This window comes from Canis aureus, chromosome 9, assembly GCF_053574225.1.
Source record: "Canis aureus isolate CA01 chromosome 9, VMU_Caureus_v.1.0, whole genome shotgun sequence".
In the NCBI taxonomy this organism is placed as follows: Eukaryota; Metazoa; Chordata; class Mammalia; order Carnivora; family Canidae; genus Canis; species Canis aureus.
Genome location: NC_135619.1, coordinates 47,008,640 through 47,028,103, shown reverse-complemented (window position 1 = coordinate 47,028,103; position 19,464 = coordinate 47,008,640). Strand labels below are relative to the sequence as shown.

At 47.8% G+C, this 19,464-nt stretch overlaps 1 protein-coding gene across 5 annotated transcripts in view; it reads right to left on the bottom strand.

Moving 5' to 3' along the window:
- The window catches only part of SMOC1 (SPARC related modular calcium binding 1), a 163,161-nt gene that overhangs the window by 80,298 nt on the left and 63,399 nt on the right, over positions 1–19,464 (bottom strand). For all 5 annotated transcript variants that reach the window (XM_077909787.1, XM_077909785.1, XM_077909788.1 and 2 more), the window contains exons 2-3: positions 2,652–2,817; positions 1,370–1,482 (exon numbers count right to left, since the gene is read on the bottom strand). In XM_077909787.1, coding sequence (XP_077765913.1) covers positions 1,370–1,482; positions 2,652–2,817 — 279 coding nt within the window. The remainder of the gene's footprint in view (positions 1–1,369; positions 1,483–2,651; positions 2,818–19,464) is intronic.

Genomic DNA, 19,464 nt, shown 5'->3' with positions numbered 1-19,464 from the left:
GCAGGGTGGCTCCAGGATCCCCACTCAAACCGCAGCAGGAGACTACCTCCTTGCAGTCCACACTGCAGAGCCTCCGGAAAAGCTGCCAGTGCAGTGGGCAGCAGAACACAAGCCACCATGGCCTTGGGAGCTAGAGGGCTCTGAGTTTGAAACCCAGCCCTGGCACTCCTTGTGCCTGTTAAGTGTGGATAACACCTACCTCACCAGTTTGCAGTGAGGCCTTAGTGAGAAAATGAATAGAAGCACCTCTCGCAGGGTTGGCAGCCAAGGTCAGTTTATCCCGGAGGCTCTAAACATTTGAATCAGCTGCGAATTTTAACAAATGCGATGCCCAAACCCTTCCCACCACCCCCCTCCACATTTCCACTGCAACAAGTGGTCAGTCTGAAATCAGCAATCCCCAGGCTCATCCCCCCAAAAAAAACAAAGGCCAGTCTATACCCTCTGCCCCCTTGATTTTGAATTACAGGGAAGCTTTAAACCTCTGAAGCCTCTGCTTCCAGCCTAACATCGTGGGACTCCTCCAAATGCTGCTCCATTCCACAAAGGGAGAAGCAGGCACCAGGACCATCCCCAACCATGTGGCTGACTCACCCTTGTCCAGTGACCTTCCCTACTTTGGCTCCGACAACACCTTCATCCACCGCCTCTCCCCTCCCCCCCAGACTACATCCCCATCCAGCTGAAAAGCTTTATAAAGGAGTACCCTATTGTCCTGTGCTGCCTATGTTTTAGAAATAGTTATGCCAACATAAACATAGCCAACATTACTTTTTACAAAAAGCACTAACCAGAAGCCTGTGCAGGATGAGAGGTGGGACTGCCTGAAAAGAAATTTTTAAATCTGAATGTATATATACATGCATGCATGCACATGTATGTGAACACACGCACACACACACACACACAAACACTCCAAGAACCATGGTACAATGTATGCTCAAAGGAAGCACTGCTTCATTCAAGGACCAGGAGTAGAAAGAAGGGGAGTGCAGAGGGGTAGAAATAAACAGAGAAGGGATTACCAGGGTTGCCCATGGAAACTGGCAGGGATAAGAAAAATAATCAGCCTGCATTTGACAGAAGAGAAAAATGGAGACAGCCAGCAGGGAGGACGGGGACCAAGCAATGCCAGTTTCCTGGCTCAGACTTCCATGCCCCTTTTCAGGACCCACTGCCAGCTGGCAAGGGAAGGCATGGAGGGCCCCGGAGAGGGAATGCAGGCACCAGAAGGTAGCACAGAGGGGTGTCAAAGAGCCCTCACCAGTTTCCCAGAAAGCAAAGGCTCTGAGGGGCCCTCCCACTCTCAAGCACCTCCCCTCGGCCTCGGTCCAGGAAATGGGCCTGAGAGACTTGGCCAAGGCCTCACCTGGGTAAAGGAGCCGTCCTCGCTGCATTCTGGGACAAACACCGCCTCCTGGGGCTTCTTGGCTTGCTCTAGGGCCTGAGCCCGCTCCAGGCGACACTTGCTCTGGCCAGCGTCTATAAGGAGGTAAGGAGGAGCATGTTTCATACTTCACTGGAATCCACATTGGAGCCATGAGACAAAAATGGCTGCCTGGTACTAAGAATGCTGAGAGAGAGCCTCTCTGCTGTGGGTGAGCCCACATACCACCTACTGGCTTTTCTAACAATGTAAAGGCAGTGGCTAGCAAGTGTTGCTCAGCCTCATCTTCTACTTAATGTTACTCTTAGAAAAGTTAGGGAGGTGCATTTGTACCAGATTCTGCTTATTTTTTTCCTCCCAAGTCCTCTTAGCCCCTCCCATGGGAAAAAGAAAGTCCCACCTCTATTATTTTTCACTGGGTTTATTAAAAAACCTGCAAGCCCAAGGGGTCTCAAAGATGTTTTAGAGTTCAAGAATTGCAAGCACTTTCTTTGGAAGATCAGAAGCTCTAGGGCAACCTGCTTAGTCTCACACAATTCTGACAACAGCTCTAAGCAGCCCAGGAATCACAAATTCAAATTATCTACAGGGCATAGGAAAGTGATATAAATTAGGGAACTGAACTGGGTGTGCAAAGAATGGCATTCAGCTTGGAGATACCACAGGGGGGCTGAGGAGTGTAGCAAACTGGAGAGCAGACCCCCCCCACCCCATCCTTCAAAGGAGGAAGCTGCTCCTCAGGTCTAGCCATGTGTTTCCCTGTGGGAGGGAACACAGCCCTAATACTACTAGAGCTTCCAATTATTTATGAGAAGTATAAAAATCCAGATTTTTATGTTGAATCTCTCAATTTTTAAATGTTGTCTCAAATGTTTTTAATATTTTTCAACATGTGAGCAGCCCAAACAAAATACATCTGCTGGCCAACAATTTGGAATCCTTCCCTATTCAGGAGCCAACAATAATGCCGTGCCATTTTAAGCATCTCCATTTACAAAAATAAAAAATAAAAATAAATAGCTCGAGCCAGATAGCAGCACACATCTCTCTTAAGCCCTAGCCTGGGGGCAGTATTTGAAAGACAAAATAGTGCTCATTCCTTCAGGGAGTTCATTCAGTTACTCTTCTCATATCCCTCCAGGGGATAGCTGCAAACAAAAGGGACAGACTCTTTCTGAGCTTCCCCCTTGGACAGCGTTCCAAGCAGGGCACCATGGTGCCTGGAAGTGTCTTCTCTACTGTGTGGAAGCACACACACACTCACCTTTGCATCGACCTCGATGCACCACACCCAGGGTCGGCTCTCTGCACTTGGCTCGCTGGTACTCACACATGGACTCATAGGACCTGCCATCGGAGGCACAGATGGGTTTGGGCTGAGTCTTGGAGCAGTGGAGATTGCACTGAGGATCACGGTCACTGATGAGGAACTAGGTCGGAGAAAAGTAAAAGGGTGGAGACGTTACTTTTGCAAGGAAGGTAGGGCTGAGTCCATGTCTCACAATACTGCTTTGCCTTAGGGAGAAAGTCCAGAATAAACCCAAAGTTATTAAACCCTAGAAGTGGAAGGGAACTGAGCAGCCACAAAGTCTAACCAAGAAAAGCATCCTGTGCTAGGTGATCCACAGGCAGGGACCTCATTAATCCTCACAACAGCCCTGTGAAATAGGAACTGTTTATTTTGTAGATAAAGCCACTCAAGCCAGAAAGAGGCAACTCGTCCAATGTTACACAGCTGTAAGTGATGGATTAGAACCTGGATCAGTCAGAAGTCAAATCAAAGCCTTTGCCACCAGGATGTTCAGCCTCTCCATCCTCACATGTAGGCCACATGACCCCTGTTTGAGTACTTGCCCAAATAAGGAACTCACTAGCAATCTCTACATTCCATCTTTGGAGAGCTTCATTTCTTAGAAAGTAGTTTTGGGACCCACCTCTATCACCCTTCCATTTCTGCCCACTGCTCTCTCTTTTGCAGAATTCAAGTGATTTTCTATGAGAAAGGGATTTCCTGATTTAAAAAGATAATAATAATCAGATTGGGAAATACTGAGTTAAACAGGTTGCTTGACTGCGGCAACTTCTCAGACATCTTTGGTACATTCTTATGCATTGTGATAGCAGCAGATTGTGTGCTAGTCTTCCCATTGAGCTAACTCCCTCCCCTTGAATCTGGAATAGCCTCAGTAATTTGACCAATAAAATGTTGTGGAAATGTTCTGGGACTTCTGAGCTTTGCAGTTTCTTCCCAGGCCTCTTGCAACATTCACTCTAGGGAAACTCAGCTACCCCATAAGAAGCCTAACAACCCTGAGACTGCCACGTGATGAGGAAGCCCAAGCTAGCATGTGACAGAACCATGGGTACAGAGATGCCCAACCAACCCAGGCACAGAGCCAAGTGAGAGAAAAAACCATTAGATGAGTCCGCTCCCCACTACCACCTGATTGTAACTACTAGATAAAAATAAGTAATTGCATGAGACACCCCAAGTGAGAATCACCCAGCTGAGCCCTGCCAACCCATTGAGCTGTAAGAAATAATAATAAATCGTTGTATTAAGCCATCAAGTTTTGTGAGCTTGTTACACACCAACAGATAAGCAGATCAAGGGGCATGTAGGACAATGCACCTCCCACTTATTTGACCATGAACCCTTTTACCAGTGAAGCCCTGTTAGCAATAGGATACAGCTGGAAAATAATAATTGGATCATAGAATCCATGAGCTTCTGTTGAATAACCCATGATTAGGCTGCATGGGCCTTGACAGCTGGATCCACTCTGATCCACCCCTAAATAGCAGAGTTCTAGGCCCACTCAAGGCTCTCAATCAGCACAAGATGACAGAATGCATGTCCCACAATAATGCATGGCAATGTCATAAGCACACATCTGGCCATTAGTGACACTAGAATTGACTGAATAATCATACCAAGCTCTTAGGGAAGGTGTGAATACAACCCCTGTTTCAGATGTATCTTCAGGCTCTTTTCCAGAACAGCAGAGGGAATCCGGAGACAGTATCACATCCTTCAGGGGAGCATTTGGAACACACACCACCCCCTCCACCACCACCACCACCCCCGCTCCACCCCCACCAAACTGGCCAAATTTCAATAGAGTCCAAGCCCATCCACTAGTACACAGACTGCCTCCCAAGTGTAAAACCAGAGCCTCCTGCTACCCTGACCTCAGGCCTGGGTACTGGCTGCTCAGCGCAGGGAGGGAGCAGCTGAGGGCTGAAACCATGCAGGCCTCCTCAGGATGGACAGCACAGCTTGTCTTCCCCGAAGGCCCTTGGGGCTCCTACATGCACAGGTGCAACCTGAGTCCTGCCCAAGCCCAGAGGGGACTGTCCTGATAATGTCTCACGATAGAGTCTAGTGCTCCGACACTCCTCCAAAACTATAGAGGGTCATACCCAGAGGAAGCCCAGTGCCTCCCAGGCTGCCACATAGAGGAAAGAGTTTAAGCTCACAAGATAGTGGGAGGGGGTGGTATATCATCCACATTTCAGCCCTGCATGGGATCCCCAGCCTCATCCCGCCCCTTAGCTTGTCCCTGCTTTAAACCCTACAGTGGTGTTCCTTCACGTGGTCTCCTAGGCCTAACAGAATCTGACCCTGGGCCCCCTCCCTGGCCTTGGCTCTCACTGCTTCACCCCACCTTGCTCACTACTGGTCTCTGGTCGGGTAGACTGGCCTGCTTGCCGGTTCTCAAATAAGCTACATTTGCTCCTACCTTCAGGCCTTTGGTCATACTGTTCCTTCTCCTTTCCTCCCACCCCTACCTCACATTTCAGCTCATAGCATCTCTTTTAGGAGGCTTCCTCTGACTGTCACCTGCGTCCTGTGCCCATTCAGGAGCAACTTCTTCAAGACCTTCAAGTCACTCCCCAGGTGACTCCTTCAAGCCCAATGAGCATGGGTCCCCTATAACCTCTCACACCTCACTTTTCCTTCACGGCACTTAACACAGTTTGTGATGATGAATTGTATGATCTGATTGACAATAGAATCCCCAACTCTGAACCCAGCAAAGACAAGGAGGATGTCTGTTTTGACTGTGAATGCATCCCCAACATCTAGAACAAAGCTGGGGCACTTGAGCATTTGGAGGATGAAGTTGGTCCTGTCCTGTAGCAGCATCTCACACATGGCATTACCTCAAAATCAGCTGGTGCAATGTGACAGGCCTGGCCTCATAGGCTCCTGCCACCTCAGGAGATGACTGGGCCACTCCCCCACTCCCATGCTCTGAACTTTCCCCGTCCCCCCTGCATTATGTCATGGGCAGAGGTGATCCACAGCTTCCTACCCTGGCTCCACCTCAAAACCTAAGTTGTCTCTCAGACTGAGAGTGGGTCTTTTCTCTTTTACCCCACCCAGACCCCTCTGCCATGACCAGTCCTCCCATCTACAACTGACTGTGTACCATGGAAAACTTGGAATGCAAAGGTTCAGCTGAATGAGGTAGGCTTGGGAAGCCCTGGCCCCGGGCTCCTGAATGGGCACAGGACACAGGTGGCTACGACTAGCAAAGCTGGCCTCAAATGTTTCTCTTCCTCCCTCTGTGTGGTCCTCCCAGGCTCATTCCTAACTTGTCTGAATGCAGCCAGACCTGGCTCTATAACCCTGCCTGGTGAAATGCCCACACCAAGCCAGGGTGGCGCTGGCATCCTTCTGCCCAGGCTTCCAGGCCAACCAGTGACCCCAGAACTGTCCAAGAGCAGTTTAAGGTGCTGCTAGTATCACACGACTGCCTTCTCACTTGTGGGCCTATGTGCTACCTACCTGAAACGAGACATGCTCATAAGATCTACTTTGTCAGGTTATTTTGCTGTGGGAATCAGCAGGAGTCAAGGACATGCCTTATTTTCTCATGGTCACCAAGGCCAGGACTATCTATATCTTCTTTTTTTCTTTTTTTTTTAAGTAGGATTCACACCCAGCACTGAACCCAGTGCAGGACTTGAATTCATGACCCTGAGATCAAGACCTGAGCAGAGATCCAGAGTCAGATGCTTCACCAACCAAGCCACCCAGGCACCCCAGAACTATCTGTATCTTCCAATGCCTGGGAAAACCAAGGAACTCTTCCTTGGTCACAAAAGGGATTTGATAGCCAGACCTTAAATCTGAAGAACAATAATAATAAAAGCTGATATTTAGGTATCACTTATGAAATATGAACAAATTTAACCCTAGGAGGCAGGGTAAGTTATAATCCTTATTTTACAAATGAGGAAACCAAACCCCAGGTGACTCCTTCAAGCCCGTACATGTGAGTGTTGAAACTGACACCCACAGCCCCTTTCAGAGCTCTGCTTCCAACTACACCAAAACTGCCTTTTAATATAACAGAGCAAGGCTGTGAATAGAAATACTGACCCAGTTGCAGACCTGGATTCACAAAGCCAGAAACCATTTACCAAGAGCCTACTGTGTGCCAGCTGCCAACCACTAAAGATCCAGACAAGACAGGCCTGCTTTCTGGGCACCTGAAGCCTACTGGGAGAAGCTCCTCAGGGCCCTCGCTCACCTTAAAAAGCAGTGATCGAAAAAGACAAAGGGTCTTTTCAAACTCTAGGAGATTGCCCTGTTCTCTCTTCTTCAGCTCACGGGAGAGGAGAGCTGTGGGCGTCACTGTGGCATAGAACTACAAGCCATAAATTTGGTTTGGAAATGGCCAGCTCTGAGCCAACAGAGACGCTACGGCAGCTGTGCCAGAGACCAGTGTAATGACTAGGGGAACATTCTGTCTGCAAGTAGACAGGTTAAAGAGCGTCAGAAGAAGCCCCACCTACCCCAATACGTGGAGATCCTTCCCACCTCTAAAGGGCTCCCAAAAGGTTCCATCTAGAAATTACTGGCCCCTGAGGCCAAGTAAAAAAGTTCCAAGACAGCATGGGGCCATTGCTAAAAGACTGTCTTCCACCGACTGTGGTGTCTCATTTTCATCTGTTTTAGGAACTGTGTGTATTTGTGGTTGTTTTCCACAAAAAAAAAAAAAAAAAAGAAGAAGGCAATGAGTTTTATAAAGTGGACTTTTAATAGGACAACTATGCCCTAATATGATCACCCAAACCTCCAGGGCCCCAAGGGGATTACTTTGCATCCACAAACACTGCTTATTCAGCCATCCATTCATCTTTTGTACTCAACAAGCCAGCACTCTGCACCTAGCACTGCAGGAGGCCTGGCAAGCAGAACACAACCAACAAAGTCCTTCCCCCACTGGGCTTGCACTCTAGGGTGGAGACAAGCAAGCAGACAGTAGCCAGACAGCAAGAGAACAGGACACTGCGGGACTTGGAGAGGATTTAATCCTAGGGGCCCTGCCATGCTAAAAGCCACACAGCCCAACAGAACTGTCTGCAATGACAAACATGTTCTATATCTGTGCTGTCTAACCCAGTAGCTATAAACCACATGTGGCTATTAAGCACTAAAATGTAGCAAATGCAACTGCGGAACTAAATTTTTAGTTGCATTTAATTTTAGTTAAATTTGCATAGCCACATGTGGCTAGGGGCTACCATATGCAGGAGCACAGTTATAGAGGCAGAAGGAGAGAGGTTCATCCTCCCTGGAGTTTCCCCTAGTTGAGCCACGCTGAGACTCTTTGGACCAAGGCAAAAAAGAACCAGAGCCTGAAGATAATTTCTGCATTTTGAAACTGGTATGAGATCAGTTCATTGTTTATTGGTCAATGGCAGGGCATTCCAGGAGTCCCTGAGTCTACCTGAAATCACAACAGTGGCTTCTTCCTCTCTTGGCAGGAGTCAGGAGCTCAAGCTACAAGTCCCAAGTACCAGCCTGCGGCCTGGGTCAGTTCTCTCACACACAGACCAAACTCAGAGTCTGAGTCACCCAGCAGGAACCTGAAACCCCCAGCCACAGATGTCTGTTGTGGGCTCATGAGCAGGCATAGGTGAAGGAAGGTTTTGGTGTTGGGTGGGTGCAAGCTGTCTCCCCAGCTAGACAAAGCATGAACCATCTCCTTCGGGCAGGGGAAGGGGATAGTATTTTCATAAAAAAGAAAATCCTCACATACATTTCCTCCCTTCTTCCAAACCAAAAGACAACAAAAACAAAACAATTATGCTAAATATGATTGTGTAATACGGAAAGCAAACAAAAGGGGCCAGGACAATTGTGAGTTTGCAATCATCTGCTACTCCTACCCTCTCTCCTTGGGGAGTGAATGATTCCAAAGCAAACACACAGCAGTTTGTGTTCTGCTCACATTTGTAACGTAGGACAAGCACTTGAAATACATGTAAACACTCCATCCTTCCTAGTGGAAAAGTAAGCTACCGACTGGGGGCCGTTTTCTCCTTTGAAGAGAAAGAGGTAGATGAAATCAGTGTCAGAGCAACAACCCCTCTGTCTGAAACACACACATGCCCATCTTCCCCTTCAGGCTCCAGCAGAGTAGAACGCAAACGCTGCCACAGTGCTTGCACAGAGAGACCACTCTAGTACCACGAGCTGTGTTAGGTCTGACTACCAGGTTTCCATGACAATATAGGGAACAGGAGACAGCCTAAGGGTCCATCTGGGAGGAGATGTTCCATCCTTTATAACATGGAACTGGTTTCACAGTCTTAACTTCCACCTATACCAAGCTGACTTAACTAGTATCTGAAATTCTAAATAAGCATTATTTTTGGTAACATGTCTATCTCTCTATTTTTCCCAGGTGTAGAAGAGGCAGCAAGAGCTGTACTAAACAACCAGGGCAGTGGCCCAGCTACTAGGCTTAGAAATGCAAAGGCCACTATTTGGACCAGCAAGTGGCACTCCCCTTTATGATTTCAGGTTCAAAAATCCAGGCCAAACTCAACTGACTGGAGGTTTCTTTTTAACAAATTTATGCATAACACAGTTATGGCTACTCACTTTCTATATTTTTGCTTTGCTTATATGTTGCTACAAAGCAAACCACTCCCATACTCAGTGGCTTTGAACAAATAATCATTTCTCTCAAGTCTGTGGGTTGGCTGGGCTCAGCTGGGAGGTTCTTCTGCTCCATGTGGTGTCAGCTGAAGTAACACATTTGGGCTGCACTCAGCTGGGAGCTTGGCTAGGACTGGAACATCCACGGTGGCTTCACTCACTGATGCCTCAGTTGGAGCATCTGAAATAACTAGGCAGGATTGGCTGTGCCTCTTTCTCCAGCAGGCTCTCCTCATTTACCCATGATGATGATTCATTCAGTCCTTTATCTCTTGCTTAAATGTCTGACTATACTGCCACCCTTTCCTCCCCATTCCAGTTCAAATTCATACTGCACTGAGGTTATCATCCCAAGGAGCAAACGTTTTCATGTGTAAACACCATCACTAGCTCCTTGGAGCTCCTGCTGCATCATGTTCATGTGTGTTTACATGTCTATGAAGGACTATCTTGTTCCCTTGACATGTACAGGGCTTAACGCAGTGCCTGATCTAAAAGCAGTTGTTCAATACATGTTTGAAGAATGAATGTGTGACTGCTAAACCACCTAAAACATATCCTGGATAAAGGAGGCTCCTTTTTTTTTTTTTTTTAATTACATACTGTGAAAAGAGATATTCTTTGTCCAACCACCACCAAAAGCTTAAAACTTTCAAACACATAGAGTAACATGAGCTGTTTGTTCTTCTTTTTCTTTTTAAGGAACATCTAGTAGGTAAGGAAAGCCATACATTAAATACAGCATCTGGGATCCCTGGGTGGCGCAGCGGTTTGGCGCCTGCCTTTGGCCCAGGGTGCGATCCTGGAGACCTGGGATCGAATCCCACATCGGGCTCCCAGTGCATGGAGCCTGCTTCTCCCTCTGCCTGTGTCTCTGCCTCTCTCTCTCTCTCTCTCTGTGACTATCATAAATAAATAAAAAAAATAAAATAAATAAATAAATAAATACAGGCTCTTTCCCTGAATTAAAGGAAAAGAAATCACAAAGACATGGAAGGGAATGTACTGGAGGGGCCGAGACAGGACCCATATATACCCACAGCAGATATCATCATCAAATAGCCAAGCAACTCATTTCCGATGAGGATGGCCCCATGGGAATCCTCTTCACCCAGCCCCCCAGAAGTTGTCCCCTCCATAAGTAGGCAGTAATCTGAGAAGCCCAGGCTTGCTGTGCCAAACTGAGTATGTGTCAAGGTAGAAACCTCTGATAATTTAGCAGCCTATGCAATTAGCACTCTGGTTCTTCTTGCAGCTTCCTCATGCATGCACTTGAATAAGAACAACTGTCAAATGATATAAAATGGTATAAATGATTCATGTATTATAAGCCAGGTTTTCGATACCTTGAATGCACTTTTCCACAGAAGTAAGATTGTAAGTAATGGTGAGTCTCCTGGCCTAAACTGCAAAGGCCTACCTGGAAGGAGTGGGAAGGGGAGTGATCCCTACTGGGGCCTGCTGTGTAGGTAATAGGTAAGGAACACTGTAAAGGCCCCTCATGCCCAGGAGCCCCCATCTGGGTAGAAATGGTTAGCCCCACAGTGCTGTTCATTCCTGCCTTAGGACTTACTGGCCTTTCTCCTCGGACTGTGCCCCAACCTCCTATCTCCTATTCATCCTTCCAATCTCACTGCAAATGCTGCTTCTTTGGGGTACCGACTTCCCAGATGGGCCCCCTGTGACGAGCCTCCTTGACAGCTTCTACTTTCCACTGTGGTCTGTGTCACATTGTAATTGTGACCCCAGCAGTTTAATTGTATGTTTCTTGCCCAGGAACCAAGATTTGGGGGCCACACTGCTGGATCCCTAAGTGCCCAGCAGGGGCCTCACCCAAAGTGTGCACCCAGTAAAAACTTACTGATCAAATGATCAAGTAAGCCAAGGCTCAGTCAGGTCAAGCTAGTAAGTGACAGAGCACTCTTTATGTCTGCCTCAGAAGGCCAGACTCTTTCTACTACATCACATTGCCTCCTCTGGCACAGGACGGAGTGCTGAGGCCGAGGATGGCTGGGGGCAGCAGGGGCTCTGTCGTTAGCTCTGGCAGCTGGGCCCAGGGTCTCCACTGGTGGCCCCTCGGTGGGCAGGCAAAGCAAGCTTTCCTAAGGGAGGGGTATTCTTCCCATGATATTTGTAAGTCAAAGTCCAGCTCAAGTGTTTAGAACTCAGGTGCTACAAAGCATTTCTGAGCTAACTCTGCTATTGAAAAGGGGAAAAAAGCCACTCCTGGAGCCAGCGCCTGGGACAAAATGCAGAGAGCTACATTCCAGATGTCTAGCTGTAGCTCAGTCTCTTACTCTCTGACCAGGGACTACCAGCCTCTTGTCGCACTCGCTTCACCATCTGCAAAACTGGAATTTGCTCTTTTTACTTGGGGCCTGTGTCTTTGGGAACGAAGAGCAATTTCACATTAAAACGTCACTCACCCACCCGCCATCTAATCCATCATCTGCATGGAAAGTCCACATCCCTATTTCTGCCAGCTTGCTCTCACCCTTCCCTGACCCCACAACCACTGCATTTACACAGGTGCAAAGGAGGGTCTCGATCTGGCGGCTTCGGAGTGGGGCGAGAAGATGGACGAGGGGAGATAAGGGAGGTCAAAGGGAAGGGGGGTCTGCAGCCATGGCGGCGGGGTCTGCTCTTCTTCTACACACCTCCACCGTGGGGCCTGACAACAGCACGCCCCCGATTAAAGGGCTTTTCACGCTGCTGAGGGAAAGCAGACGGCCCCCTCCAGCTGTTCAGCAGCTGGAACCACTTCTGTTGTTTTAGCCAGGAGAGGCCTGACCTTTGTCACCTCGCCCCTGCCCCCTCCCCAAGGGAGGAATTTAGTGGTTACCCCACCCCATCCACCCAGCTTTCCGCCTCCACTGGGTGCCCCCACAGCCATCAGGATGACCGGTCAGAACCCAGGGGAGAAGGCTGTCTCAGGCCAGGTGTCACGGTGGGAGATGGCAAGGGACGGAGGGCCAGTGGGCTCGACAAAGCAGCTGAGATCCTACGTCCAAAGAGGCACTCACAGGGCTGCAAAGGTAGCGCTGACTCAGAAGCCGGCACTTTGCACAGACCCATCCACACCGGGTGTGTGCCCCCTGCCCATTCATGAGAAAGGCGGTGCAGAGAAAGTGTGCGTTAGGGTCCACGTTATCAAATTAAAAAAAAAAAAAAAAAAGCATGATTGTAAATGAAAGAAGCCAGATTCAAAAAGCCACACACTGCATGACTCCATTGATATGACATTCTGGAAAAGGCAAAACTATTCGGATATCAGTGATTGCCAGGGATTGGAGGTAGGAGGAGAAGCATGAGAGATTAGGGGTGGGGAGAATATTCTCTATCTTGGTTATGTTGGTGGTCATAGAACTATAAAAAATACATATAAAAGTACATACATATAACTACAAAAACATTAAAAATCATAGAAGTGACACCTAAAAAGGATGAATTGTACTCTAAGTAAATCGTATTTCCATAACCAAAAATAACCACAAACCTAAGAAAAATAATACCAAAACATATTTGTTTTGAATGGCACATCAGACCTCCCATAGGCAAAGAGGTTTCTGGCAAAAAAAAAAAAAAAGAGGTTTCTGGAGCTTTCTCTGCCCACTCCCTCAATTACCAGGCTAGGTGCATTGGGGGTTATGAAAAAAAGAATAGAGACCCTGCCTCCCAAAGCTGAGCCAGTTGCAAAGACGGGCATGTATACAGCTAGTTCCATAGGGAATACATTTGCAACACCAGCAACCAGGAGGCAAAGCCTAAGTCACAGACAAAAGGATAGCATGTTTGCACATGGGATGCCAAGAAGTCCAAGAGGTGGTATAGTGAACTCTTTAGAAAAGAGGGAGGGGAAAGAAAGAAAAAAGTCATCCATTCAGCAAAGAATTATGGAGCACCTATTATGCCCCTGGGCTATGCTGAGTGCTGAGGACAGCAGCTGCCCCCCTGCTCTGTGGGGTCTTCCCTTAGATGAGAAGGATCCAGAGGGATTTCTCAGAGGAGGGGCTGTCAGGGGATTGTAAAGGATTTCCACAAAAGGCAGGGATGTCAGAAAGGCATCTTAAGCATCAGTGACAGTCACACAGAAGAAGCAAACTCGTTTTTATTTTTTTAGATTTTATTTATTTGTTTGAGAGGGAGAGAGACAGAACATAAGCAGAGGGAGAAGCAGAGGGAGAGGGGGAAGCAGACTCCCCACCCGCCCCAGCCCCGCGGAGCAGAGAGCCTGATTCCAGAACCCTGGGATCATGACCTGAGCTGAAGGCAGACGCTTAACTGACCGAGCCACCCAGGCGCCCCACAAACTTGTTTTTAAAAATAGATTAGAAATGACCATTTAGGGAAAAATAAGGCTCTTGGGCCAGGTTGGGGCAAGAACGTGGACAGGATCTTGAAAATTCCCAGTTGTCTTTGTTTTTGTTTTAAGAATTGGAAGCCAATGAAGGAAGTAAAAGACAAGGTCAGACCTGAGCTATGGAAATCCCTGGCAAGGGTATGAAAGACCCCAGGAACTGATCAGGAAGTTACGAGAGCTGCATGCAGCAGCACGGGAGAAGAAGGGGCATACTGGGACCACGGAAGTGGCTGGGTAGCACCGCTGGGTGAGCTAAAAGCACCAAGAACCAAACAGCTGTCTGTCGGGAGTGGGAATGCTGCCCACAGGGGGATCGTCTGTGAACTCCATCACAGCCCCGCTGGACTCCCACAAAGTGATGAAGGGACTGTGGGGGGCCCCAGGCACGCATGTGGGCAAGGAAGAAGAAGGAGCACAACCGGAGGCAAAAGCATCTTCTTGAATGAGTGGAGTCCTTATAGCTTGAGAGCTGTTTCGGTTTCCTGCCCTCGTTGGTCACCGACAGGACATCAGCCTTTCGATCAGATGTGAACAGCATTTATGTTTGTTTCCTGCTTGCAGTCCTCTCACCACACACAAGCCAGAATCACGCAGGGAGGGTGTGAACAGTCGCTTGCCCACCCCTGCCGCCACCAGCACAAAGAAAAACCCCATCGTTCCAAATCAAATACACACAGCACTCTGCAGGACCCAGGACCCAGGACCCAGGACCCAGATTTCTTCCAATTCTCACAGCCCACAAGCACTGGCACAAGATAAGTTAAAGGTTAAGTTGATGGTCTCGTATTCGGACTGTACCCAAGGGATGGTGGGTTACAAGACAGAACTCAGACTTGGACACAAAGCCAAGGAGCCAGGGAAGGAGCTCTTTAGTGCCTATTTGGTTTTAGATGCCCAGCCCTTCATCCCAGTGACACATACATCTGGTAGTAAAGACCTGCTATATTAGCACTATCTCTCCACCTGGCAGGACCAATTTCTTCTGCCAAGGCAAGTGACTCCTTACAAATCATCCTGAACATTCTCACAGGCCCTGCCCAGTGACATGCTCCAAGTTTTTACTGGATGTTACTATGAATGGAACTCTCTAACACACCACTGAACATATTGGCTAAGTGGCAATGGGACCCAGACATGACTCCTGCATACCCTGACTCAGGCCCACCATACTCTGTCCCATTGTCACTAGTAGCATTTTATCCCCAGTGGCATGTGACATGTATTTTACAACCAGGGGGATGAGCGAAGATTGGTCCTGATAGATTGGTCAGGATTGGGGCTACTGACTATGGGGGTGGGGGTTGGTCTGGGGTTGGTCCTGATAAAACTGGGTGCTGAGCAGTGACTGAGCCTCTCTGGTTGGAAGGACAAGGTCCCCAAACAATTATTTTCACAGGAGAATTGATGGGATTCTGGGCATGTGGGAGGTACAGAATCTGAAAAGGATGTTCAAGAGACTCAAGATCACTTTGAGAGATTCTAGGCACACACAGAGCTACTCGAGGGCCTAGGTGACAGAGAGGCACAGAAAGGAGGCAGGTCTTTTCCCCACCTCTGCATGAAACCCGGCCCAGCTCTGGCAACTAAATCAACAGCTTTGGCAGCAGCTGGAGAGAGTTCCATTGGCACAGACACTGGTGTTCTCATGGTGGGCACTGCCAGCAATGAGGTTCCTTTGGGCAAAGGGGAAAATCATGACTAATTTGTGGAAATATTTAAAGCACCCCAATGTTTGAGCAGATGAGGGTCATTGCAATTTGGGAGTGAAGGTAAGTGTGGTGCCATTTTGTAATCACAGACAAAAGAGGTTTGGAAACACCAGTTATAAGAATAGACACTAATGGGAGAAGTCTACTTAGCAGGCTGTGGGAGTCAAAACAAGCGGCCCCATGCTTAGGAAGAATTTGCAAAGGCCAACTGAAAATCTGGAGATCAATTTTCCACTATAGTGACACTGCATATGGTTGTCAGGCTCCCAGGCTGGTCAGCAAAATGTCTCAGTAGCTCATAATGTGGCAGAAATAAAGCTCACAACGCTTGGCCCAGAGCAGGGTGGAGAGTTTGAGGTGGGTGGGAGGTGAACAGTCCACCCAAAAAGGAGCTAGTCGACTGAATCTGTTTACAACTGAGTTAAGACCGTGTCCACTATATGGACCACCATACATGCACGTGTGCACACACTCGGAAGTATCTTCTGGGGGGCACAGTCACTAGCCTTGGTTCAAGAGTCTAGGGTCAAATACGTTGAAGAAGCAAGCTGCTAGCTGAGTTACTTGAAAAAGCAACAGCACTAAAAGTCTATTTCCCTCTCCTCGTGGATTTACTTTGCACTCTCAGATGTCAATCCTTCCACACGATAACGTTTTCCCCAAGGGAACTGAATGGAGACCCTATCTAGTGAGGCCTCCCACCACCCCATCATGATCAGACACTCTTAGTCCCTCCTGTGACAGGACAATTGAGCCAGGTGAGCCCCCTGACACCCTGCAGTGTGCAGCCCTCACGCCGACAGCCCCCCAGCATCCTGGGTGGCAGAGAATCCCCCAAGCCTCTTTTAGGACTGACCCACTTAACCCAAAGAACAGACACTCGTGCTGGCCAAGTCTCCTTTCTCATTCCTCCAAAGGGCCGCCTTTAGCCCTCATAAGACTACTACTTAGGATTATTGGTGCTGCTATTAGTTTCCTGACCTCAGAAAGTATTTGGCCCCTCACGTATGTTGCAGTGAGCCCTCCGACTCTTACCCTGGACTGCTCTCATTACTGACACCAGCTCCACCCGAGCCCACCCAAGACAGAAGACTTCCATACAAAGTCTAAATGTGGTGGGAGGAAGAGACAGGAGTATTACATCCATCAGGCTCCTGGGAATTATTTCATGGTTCCATAATCATTCAACAGAGAAACTAGTGTACTTTCAATGTCATTTTAATGCCTGTTTCATTTGATCAAGATACTGTGGCATATATATATATATATATATATATAGGCTCATCTTCAGATCCACTTACACAGTGGAGCAGTTTCTATTGACAAGGGAGATAACAGAGGAAGAAGCACTTTATCCCCAGCACTTGAGGAAATCCACTCCCTCACAGCACTAAGCCCTGGGGATGAAAGCTGAGCGAGTACAGGCTGAAACAAACAGAAGAGGAAATCCCAGTCTTGCTATGTCATCAAATTATGTTGGCCTGTGTGTGCTCACACTGTGTGTGTCCTTTTACTGCTATTTCCATGGTCATCTTGAGATCCTGCTGTCCTGGTGCTGGGGTCTGGTTTGCCAGATCACCAAACAAACGCGCACACACGTGTGCTCACTCACATGCACACACACACACACACACACACACACACACACACACTGCCCGTAAAGCCACTTACAGACAAAAGACAAGAAGAAATAGATTGGCCCATGTGGGACTGCCATGTGCCATGTAAAACCCAGTGCTGTCAGACCATCTTGGGCTATAAATCCCCACTGCGTCGCTCAGACAAGGATTAATTACTGCTGTCCAGAGCCCAGGTTCACGTCCTACTTCACACAAGCATGCGGCTGTTCTGGGCAGGAGAGAAATCCTGTTGACCCAAACTGGGCCAAGGAAAAGTAAATAGGACCATGTCAAATTCTACAGGCAGGAATGGAAGATTAGTGGAAAACCAAAGCAAGCCCCCTCCTGAGGGAGAGAGAATGGTTCTTCAGCTTTCTGACCATTCTAGTTCCTGGGCACAGAGAAAGTCTTTCTTTGAAGGATAAAGCCTGTATTTGACTTTAGGAAATCTTTTTCTTTCAGGCCAGACATTCATAAGCCTTAGGTCCACATGTCCCTCAAACACCAGGCCAGACAACCTGATTGAGAGGACATCTACCTTTGCACCAAGCAGCATGTGTCTGGGAAGCAAGCCTGCAGAAGACATACAGCAGAGGTAGGCTGGATCTACTTGGGAGAGCCTCTGGGCACACCAAGCAAGGACTTGAACTTCTCGGGCATTCTGACGTGAGGCATGATGCCCACAAAGACTCTGAAGACTTCTAATCCAGGCTCCGAAGAAGTTCTCAAGGCTTTTTATTAGCCAAGGAAATGTTCACAATATAAAGGTAAGCAAAACCAAAGCAGAATAGCAAATATATATGTATGTGTGGAGACAGATGGATAATATCGATAGGTAACAGATGTATGTGAATATATATACACACACAGGCATATATGTAATATATATACAATACACACATACACATATATACATCTGTACATCTTCCTCCCACTTCAGGGTGATAGAGAAGGAGGGAAGAGGAAGCAAAAGATAGAAGGAAATACTCCAAAATGTTAGCAGCGGCCATCTCTAAATGATAGAAACAGATAAGTTTGTTTGTTTGTTCCCTTTGTATTTTTCTTTATTTTCCAAGTTTCCTATTAGGGGGTTGAGGTGAAGCACATGAAACTCCAATAGATTGATCCAGAACTGCCTTCTTTTTTTTTTTTTTTTTTTTTTTTTTTAGATTTTATTTATTTATTCATGAGAGACAGAGAGAGAGAGGGAGAGACACAGACAGAGGGAGAAGCAGGCTCCCTTATGGGGAGCCCAATGTGGGACTCGATCCAAGGATCCCAGGATCAGGACCTGAGTCAAAGGCAGACACTCCACCACTGAGCCACCCCACAGACCTGCCTCTTAAGTACATTTGTCCCCAGAGCTCTACCCCAAACTCTGGTCTCCCCTCAGGCTCATAACAGCCTGAGAGCCAATGAATGGCCCACAGGAGGCCAGCAACTGGAAGAAGTCTGTCCTCGCTTCAAGTGGGAGGGAAGGTGCTTTCCTCCCAGCTTCTTTATCTCCTGGAGTCTGATCAGGTTTCCTGTTCTTCTGTATCACACGCATCTCCCGTAAATAGCCACCGAACTTCCCATGGGGCATCACATTGGGCCCAGATGGCCCTCCAGCAGCATCCATCCCAGTGACAGCCTCATCACCACATTGTCTCCATCTTCAGTTCAGGAGGCACAGCCAGGCAGTCTAGACTCTGCATCTCACCAGTCACGACAGGCTCCAATCTGCTAGTCCTAAGGAGTGCTGTGATGGGACCTCTGGCAGCATCCAGCAGCCTCTGAAAGGCACACACGTGCCTACACCAACATCAAAGTACAGGGTGATGAATATGTTGTCATATGAGGGTATGCAAGAGGAGTGAAAAAAACATGGCTAAAAATAAGGCCTTGCAAAACCAGCAGCTCCAGCTTCAAGTGTACAGGAGGGAAGCAGAGGGCTAGCTGTTCTATCATTCCTGAAAATTGCCATTCGAACAAAAATTTCCTTGCATTTACTTCCTTGCAAAGTAAACTAAAGCCTATAAGGTAGTTTTGCATCTTAGCTCCATAACCTGCTGCATTCATTCATTGGATAGAAATTTATTATTGGATAGAAATTTATTAACCCTTCTCTGGGCCAGGCATAGTAGAAGCCACTAGGCATACTGTGTGGAATACACTGGTCCAGTCCCCACCCTTATGGGCTGTGCTGGGTCTCTACAATCCTGCAGTTCATATTTCACATACAGATGATGTCCTTCTAAGCCCTTAGGGCCACTAGGCTACAAAGTCAGGACCCAGGCACAGACTTCAAGGATGGCGTAAGCCAACACAGGACATGGGACCCACATGCGCCAAATATCTTGTGGAAGGTTCTTCTTGGTTTGAATTATAACATGGCTGCTCCACCCCTGACAAAAGACAATGTTCTTCCTCAGCTGAACCAGAAA